Below are 8,917 nucleotides of genomic sequence, written 5' to 3' on the forward strand. Positions count from 1 at the left end.
TTACAGAATATGTGCATTCAAGTGAACACCTGCTCAAAAGAAGGCACTACTAGGCACAAACTATGCAACATGTGTCACCAGGCGACGTACGCGATCAGGCGGAGTCGTCGTCGGCTGGCAACGATCCATACAGCGGCCACTCAGCTGGCGATTATGCATAGGAGCACGAGCCACGGTCGGCGTCTCATCAGGCGACGGCAACCATCTCTCTTCTCATTTAATCGCAAACACATCAGCGTATTTTGTTTAGCTCTAGGTATACACACGGCAGAAGGTTGCCGTTGTACGTGCCCTAAGGACGTCTCCAACGGGTTGGCGACGTCACCGGCGGACATCACCATGCGTCCGACGTGGAGGAAAGATGTTGCTGAAAAGCAACTCGCTAGCGACGGAGAAATCGCTAGGCTCGCTCGCTTCCCAAAAAATTACGACCTCTGCTCTTCCGAACTTTACTACGTAAGGCTATCCGCACCGCGCACCGCTAAACAGCCCTGCAGCACGCGGTGGCGTACCGCGCGCCTGCAAACGGCTCTGCAGCATGCGCGCGCGCTTGCCCACCGCTACATCCAGCGTACCGTCCGCACAGCACGCTAAACACTGTAGCGGAGAGACAGAGAGAGTTGGTGAGAGAGAGAGAAAGGGGGAGGGAGGGGAATAAAATACGAAATAGTAGGTATAGAGTATGGAATAGAGATAATATGGGTGCGGACGAAATAGATATAGAGTAGAGAATCTCGATGACTAAAATAGAATATTCCTTTTATAGTATGAAAATAGAGGTTGACGAGTGCGGATAGCCTCAGGCACACAAATGCTACAGGCTTTTTGCGGGCTCGCGTGTAGCGCAGTGGCAGAGCTGGGTGGTTGGAGCTGGCCGGCCGGGGTTCGGTACGAAATCTGTACGAAATTTGGGTTGTGTGTGCAGTGGGCGTGTGCCTGTCTACGAACAGCCTAGATGAGAGGCATTCTAAAAAAAGTGCTACAAGGTTTTTCATTTTTTACTCTTTCTCAGCGCCATGTCAGCCACGATTTCTCCAGCCCGTTGCGGACGCCCTAGGAGAGCTCTCCACAACCAGCGATGCCCTCACGTCGCCACCACATCATCGCCCACACTACGCCTTCCGCCATGGTCATGCAGCTTTCCTCTAGCAGCCCCCGTTTAAGCCCGATGACGAAGGAATGTCGTCGGGAAATAAGCCATAAATAAATGAAACGTTCACACATATCGACCGGACCGGAAAAACCAGTGATTTCGGTCATATGCGATCTAGCTAGGAGGTGCGGCCTAACAAATATTTCTTTGTCCCCTTGCAAATAAAAGAAGTTGAAGTACTACCTTACAAAAAGATTTATGCTAGTAACAAAATACATCCTTCCTCGTGTCCTTGAGCCAAAGACTCACCATCACCTTTGACCTCCGCCCCAAGCGGCCAAGCCCTCCCTCCCTAGCCTTTTTTCCCTCGCCTTTTAAATTCCTTCGTGCTCTACGCGGCTACGCACAAACAACACCTCCGAAGCGAGCTGCCGAGCTGCGAGAGAAGAGCAGGGGGAGGCCAAAGCCAAGAGAGACACATCCGCGCGCGCCACCCACCCACCCGGAGCGAAGGGGAGGCAGCAGCAGCAGCAGCAGAAGGCAGAAGCCGCGCGCGGCAAGGCAATGGGCAACAGCATCGGCGGGCGGCGCAAGGGCGCCAAGGTGATGCAGCTGGACGGCACGGCGTTCCGCGTGAAGCCGCCGGCGTTCGCGGGCACGGTGCTGCGCGACCACCCGGGGTTCCAGCTCCTCGAGTCCGAGGAGGTGAAGCTGCTGGGCGTCCGCGCCCGCCCGCTCGCGCAGGACGCGCAGCTCCGCCCCGGCCGCCTCTACTTCCTCGTCGCGCTGCCCCGCCCCGCCGTCCCGCCGCGCCGCGCCTGGTCCGGCGCGCTCCACGTCGGCGCGCGGGAGCGGCTGGAGTCGCTCATGCTCACGCGCCGGTCCACCTCCGACCTCTCCCTCCCCGCCGGCGCCGGCACGGCGCCGGCGTCCCCGCTCTCCACGGCCTCCGAGGGCGGCGGCGGGCCCGTCCGGCTCCGGATGCGCCTGCCCAAGGCGCAGGTCGAGAAGCTCATGACCGAGAGCCGGGACGGCGCCGAGGCCGCCGCCAGGATCATGCAGCTCTGCGCCTCGAACGCCGCCGGCAGCGGCGCCGCCACGCCCGAGAGGGGGATCCTGCGGACGCCCGAGCGGAGCCCGCGGTTCGTGCCCACGCCGGACTGGGGCGTTGGCGTTGGCGCCGCCGCGTTCCCGCAGACGCCCGAGCGGAGCCCGAGGTTCGCGGCGACGCCCGACTGGGGCACCGGGTTCATGATGCCCGCGGGCGCTGCCACGGCGCCAAGGACGCCGGAGAGGTGGCCCGCGCTGCCCCGCACTCCGGAGTACGCGTCGCCGGACGTCAAGGCCAGCCGGAAAGAGGTAATGCACGGCCAAGATTTCACAGGCATCTCGCCATTCGTCCCTGTTGTTTTTTTCTTAAAAAAAAAACAAGCCCCGTAATTATGACTAAAACTAAATCGAGATCAATTGTCTGCATAAAACTAAAATCGAGATCAATTGTCTGCATAAAACTAAAATTAAATCTACTGATTTTTTTTTTGGTATGTAATAATATCGTGTGAGAAGCACGTGGTAAAGTTCTATTGCTTTTGACCAGCAATTGGGGGTGGCTGCACAAAATGGTAAAAGCGCGTTTTTCTTAATAGCAACCTTATTTTGTATATTTTTAAAGATAAACTGAGGAAACTTGAAAGCATGATGCACGAATCCATGAAAACAGAACACTGCACTCATTGAAAATTAATATTCAGTTTACTCAGCAACAGTCAAACGGTACCGTTTGTACTGTGCGTGGAGTATAAATTGTGCAACAAACTGAAATGAAAGCGAGTGTTCCGCAGCTAAATTTTAGTCCATGGACAAATGCATAGAGTATTAAATATAGACGAAAAAAATAACTAATTGTACAGATTGCGACTAATTTGCAAGACAAATTTTTTAAGCCTAATTAGCCCACAATTTGATAATGTGGTGCTATAGTAAATATATGTTAATGATAGATTAATTAGCCTTAATAATTTCGTCTTGTAAATTAGTCTCCATCTGTGTAATTAGTTTTATAATTAACTTATGTTTAATCCTCCTAAATAGCATCCGAACGTCCGATATGACATGGACTAAAATTTAGTCCGTGGAACCGAGCACCGCTGAAATCTGGGGTCAGGGACTCGGATACCTTACGTGTCCTTCCGGACACCGGCTTATGTTTTCAGGAGTGTGTCCAATAACCTAAGGATGAGTCAGCGAGAGGCCGCCTATTCCATGTCACTGCTAGCTTGGATCAACTACTGGATCTTGCTTACACTAGAAATCGCCAATAACTTGTCACAAGAAACGAAAACACCATTTCAACTCCATTTGATGCCCAAATCAACCTGCGATTGTGTTTCGCCGAGTTAGGTTCAGAGTTTAAATAATAAGGTTAGCTAGCTAATCCTTATCCGGGTCGATCTATGATCTCCAATTCGACTTCTTGTGCCCGTAATGGGTAACATCAGATAATCACTAGAATTCAGAAAAAAAAATGGTCATTGCGATGTGTTAGCTTTCCAACCTTTTCATTGCGTTCGGGGCAACACAAGCTGTACAGAAGAACAAAAACATCACCCTGTTCGCTTGATCGTATCAGCTATGATATAGTATTTTTCTCTCACAACAAAATAGCATCAGTCGGCTTATAAGCCGCGGAGAAAGAGAAACGATGAAGCGAACGAGGTGCATATCCTGCCGCCAGCGGAGGTGGTCACCTAACTGAAAAAGCTTTTCGAGGAAACCTCACGGAAAAAGTGAAAAAGCGAGGACGGCCACCATGGACGATATTGCGATCATCGCGTGAAGGTAAAAAAAGCGAGAGGCGGCGAGCACTTGATCGAGCAGACAGTTTGATGCCGTTCGGCAGGGACTCATCTGCCGTCAGGTCCGGCGCCGCATTGTTGGTTGTGAGTCTGGCATGGCAGCAGCCAGCAGGCTGCAGGCGGCGGACGGGTGAGGTAATAATGCGAGAATTTTTCAAGATTTTGACAGGTCCAGTGACTAAACAAAATACAGTTGCTTGTCACTCTCGTACTCGAGTATGCGTATGTATCGGTAGTTGAATTCTCTGTTTTAGTTTCTCTTTGTGGGTTCTTGGGTCGTAGTCTCAGACTTCAATCTACAGCCAGTAAGATTTGGTCTTGCTGCTAAAGCAGCACGGTCGATCGCTGCATGACACTATCTCATGATCTCACCGCAATTAACCTTATCATTATCAATCACCAATCCTTTTCCGCCTTTGCTCATCTTTTTTCAGTCTCAAGATAAAAAGACATTTTTGCTGAACGAAAACGCCCATTATATTTCTAAACCACATCATTGGTAGCTTCTGTCATGCGTTTTACTTTGCTTGTTGCCCGAGCATAATTTTGGGCACATCATTATCCCCTTAATGCGTGTGCAGAGTGGCAAGTGGTTTTGAAATTTTTTGGCTCGTCGCTTTTGCTGACGGTTTCTGAATTATATCCCTGTGGTGTTGCAGAAGCGAACGCGGTTCGTGGCGCTGCCAGATGAGATAATCGCGTGACTTTTTCTCCCGGATCGGATGAAACGAGGTTGGCGGTCCGCAGGGTCAGAAGACGCACTGTGCCATGTTGGTGACTGTCAGAGAGCCAGAAGATGTAAGACTGATCCGCAGGTCCGAGACGCTCCTCTGTCCCATGGTCGTTTTCCTCGGTTGCGGGCTGGGGAAGAGCACCTGCTGCCGGTCGCCGGTGTCGGCAGCTTCCTGTCTTGCCTCCGACGACAGGGACTGGAGTGTCATCTTCTTCTTCTTTTCTAATGGTGTGTGGTCTATGTATCTTTAAGGCTCTCTTGCTCGTCGTCTCTAGATGTAGGTAGCTGAAGAAGCTTAGAGTATAAATAGTTCTTACATGTACATGAACATACTTTTGTGGAGACACGATCGGCGTGTTCGTTGGTTGGTTTCTGGGCTGGTTTGGACTGGCTGGTGCTGGTTTATTATGAGAGTAAAACACTATTGGCTGATTGAATAAGCCTAGCTGAAACCAACAAGCGAACAGGGTGGATGACAGCTACCCTATGTAGCCAACAGCTTCGCGTGTCATCATCCCGATCATGATTCTGTTTGTGTAAATATTCCGTCAAAGAGAAGAATAAGGAATTGCATATTTTGGTGGTTCAATTGCCTCGGCAGCATTTCTATTTGGGGGTGTGTGTGTGGGGGGTGGGGTTGGAAAGATCGTGCGCCGGTGTTTATCAGTTACTCGTACTACGTACTTAGCAAGTTAGCAGTTCTGCATAGGCAAGCACTGGTTGTTCCGTGGTCATTTGTGGATTTTCCGAACTGGTCATACGTAGCCAAGGGTGGCCTTTCCGAACTGAACTGTAAGACAATACTGAATTAATGCTTATTTGAAACTGAATGACATGATGGGTCGCCGGGGATGCCGCTCAAAAAAGCAACTATCATATCAGCGGATCACAGCAACAGGGAGGCCATTGCATGATGCACGTGAAATAGATGAAGGCTCTCCATTTGCTTCGATTCGCCTCAATATCCATCCAACCAAAGGCAGACAAATAATGGAACCCCCCCAAGTCGGGCATGGGCTCTGTCGCTTGGCCGCGCGAGTCGGCGGCGAGGAGAGAGGGGTGGAGCACACTGTGAAGCCACGGCCGGCGATACCTCGTTAGGCTGGTTGGGTAGGGTCCATGGGTATGGGGCTACTGAAGCCCATCTGCACGAAATGAAAAGCCCAGGTAGGATTTTTTTTTATTAAAACCCAGGTAGGATTAGGAAGGAGGAGGCGGCCCATCCTTGACGACTTGTAGAGCTCGTAGCAGTAGCAGGAGAGTCCTGCTGTCGCATTACGGTAACATCGGACCAGGAAGAAAAATGGGAGAACAAAAAAATGGACAGAATGGAATCCGAAAATTGCTGAGTCATTTCAACTGATTACAAGCTATTTATAGAATGTTGCTTAAGTCAAGGCGTCCGTCCGTTCTGACGTGGGGTTCCTAGGCCTACGGATCAGCTCAGTCTGCTTCCCCCTGTGGTCCATCTAAAAATAACGAATACATTTTTTTCCTCCTCCGGTCGCTCGCTGCGCGCTGTGATGCCCGCACCGTCCACTGAGCCCGCTCCATCCCCAGTGCCGCACTCTTCGCCTCCCCTGCGCCCTCCTCCATCCTCTATCTCAACCCATCCGACCACCGACGGCCACCTTCCTCCCTCTCCACTCCGCTCACCGAGCGCTGTGGCAGGCGCGCAGGTGCCGGCCACTGTGTGTGGCTAGGCAGCCAGGAGAGGGCCGTTGCTGGCCAGGCCCAGTCTAGGCGCAGGCGCAGCTGGCCGCTGCCAGGTCGCACCACTATCCTCGGCCGCCGGCTGCCCGGAATCGGCCGCTCCTCGGTCTGCTTTCGTCGTCCGGAAGAAGGGCGAGCAACAAATGTTTCAAAAGTATGTTTCAAGTGTTTCAGATGTTCCATAAGTATATTGCAAGTGTTTCGTATGGATGTTGCAAAACAAGATCGGAATGTTGCATATGTTGCAATGCTTGTACACTATGTTCCAAGCTTCTATTTCTAATGTTTTATCTGTTTTTTCAGAAGCATGTTGCATGTGTGTTTATCTGGATGTTGCATATGTTTTAGACATAAGTTGCAAGTGTTTTATCTGGATGTTGCGTATGTTTTGCAATGGTTTGCATTCATGTGTTTTTACAAGTGTTTCATACGCATGTTTCAAGTGTTTCATCTGCCTTTAGACATACGTTTCAAATGCTGCATCTGGATGTTTCAAAAATAGATCGGGTGTTACACATGTTGCAATGGGACCCTCACACCGCAGCCACCTGCAACAACTGCTGGGGCGCCACCAAGCGAGCGCAGATGGCAGAGGGGGCGCAAGCGGTCCCCGGGCGCGGACGACGTCTGGGCAGCGCACGCAAAACGCAGGGGCGGCGGGGGCATGCAGGAGCGGGGGCGGAGTCCTCGCGCGCATGGGGAACGAAGCGCGGACGGGGGCGGAGTGCAGGCACTTGGGAAATGAAGTTCAAGCTCGGGCGTCCGCACACGTTCGTTCGGACGTCCGGGCGCTAGGCGCTTCCGTTTACAGAACGTACGTAACAAAGAATCACAGCACTCATTATTGATAAACGCATGTACTCAAGTTATGATGACTGAGCACAGTTCCGTCCCTCTCTCCTGGCACTACAGTAACATTCAGCGCGAATGTCAGTTTGCACATCTTAAGTCACGTGTACACCATATTGAAATAAAATCAAGGTCAAGGAATCACATTACATTAAAAAGACCCTTTTATTAGTAAATAATTTACAAAGGCAGCATCGGAAAAGGGATCAACCAAGACTCAGACTCACCACAACTCCACAACAGCTTCTATATCATATTGTTCTGATCGATGCAACTAATCAAGCAGAGCCACTTGGCTGATAGCAACTCAATAGAAAGTCCGCGCAAGCGTTACTAGTTCCATCTTCCTCCACAACAACAGCTGTTCAGATCCACATCCACTCCCTTCCCCACCCATCAGCTGTGCTTCCTTGCCTCCCATACCCGTGTTCTGATCGAGCTCCAGGTGTTCAGATAGGGCGTGATTGGTTGCCCGAACCGGACTGTCATTTGGCCCATCCCACATCCTTTGGTGCATTCGTCTGTGTTTGGTTGCTCTACTCGTATCTTTCTCCTGCTTCCTCCCGTGCAGATTCCTTCTCCATCCCATACGGCTCCGTCTTCTGGATTTCTCCTTCCCTCATGGTACAGGATGACTTGATTCACCCAGGATGCAGGGATCCATGCGTCAGACACCCAAAAAACTAATGTATGCATGCAACCAAACACAACCCCGTCTCGTACTGAACCAACAGCCAAGATAACCAAACACGACCACCTGCACGAGTTCAACCCGACTTCTTCGGTCCTGCACAGCCTGACCATCCTGGCTCAAGGCTCGCTCTGCAACCAATCACGCCCATAGCGAAGGTACTGGCCACCATGGTGGTAGGGCCACTAGTGTCCACGGGGGCGGAACTGGAACAAAAAATTAAGTGGCGGCATGCTACTGATGAACCTCTATAGTTACACGAAAAATGGTATATTTTTCTTTGGAAACCTAGAATTTGAGTGGGGGCATGTGCCCCCGCTCCTTGTGAACTAGGTCCGCCCCTAGGTATCCATGGTCAAAGAGAAGGCCATTAGCTACCAACTGGACTAGTACAAGGTGATGGAGGGCATGGAGGAGCAGTACAAGCTTCAAAATGCAGTGTGTGGGAAGAAGAGGTTCCTACTCGTGTTAGATGATGTATGGAGCCGTGAGGCTACAAGTGGGAAAATGTGAGGTCCTACCTTTGTCATGGTGGCCCTAGTAGCTCAGTGCTGACCACAACTCGTGATGAAAATATTGCTCAATTGATGGGGACAATTAAAGCCCATAAGATAAAGCGCTTGGAAGAAAGCTCCATAGAAGAAATTATCAAGAAAGAAGCATTTAGTGTGCAAGCACAAAAGCCTGATGATCAGGTACTCAAAATGGTTGGTGATGTTGCGAAGAGATGTTCTAGTTTTCCTTGAGCTGCTACATCATTGGGCTCTACCAAGAATGACTTGCAAGAAGTAGTATAGTGCCCGTGCTAACGCCACAGTTTTATTTCAGAGATACACATAAAAACAGCCAAAAAATTTTCCGTACACGCAATTGTATATGACCATGTATATAAGCCGGAAAGCATAATAAGGCATAATTAGTGTGGTAATTTAGAAAAAAAGAAATCATAAATTTAAAGTATAGCATAAAACTAAAAAAATTAT

General features: G+C 50.5%; 1 protein-coding gene across 1 annotated transcript; it reads left to right on the top strand.

The window, feature by feature from the left end:
• The first annotated feature begins 1,435 nt into the window (after positions 1-1,435).
• Positions 1,436-5,270, top strand: LOC136520396 (uncharacterized protein At1g66480-like). Its single transcript, XM_066513897.1, has 2 exons — positions 1,436-2,452; positions 4,608-5,270. Exons 1-2 carry the CDS (start codon positions 1,658-1,660, stop codon positions 4,650-4,652), a joined length of 840 nt encoding a protein of 279 aa, XP_066369994.1. The 5' UTR covers positions 1,436-1,657; the 3' UTR covers positions 4,653-5,270.
• Positions 5,271-8,917: the final 3,647 nt, after the last annotated feature.

Source organism: Miscanthus floridulus, chromosome 18 (assembly GCF_019320115.1).
Source record: "Miscanthus floridulus cultivar M001 chromosome 18, ASM1932011v1, whole genome shotgun sequence".
NCBI classification, from domain to species: Eukaryota; Viridiplantae; Streptophyta; class Magnoliopsida; order Poales; family Poaceae; genus Miscanthus; species Miscanthus floridulus.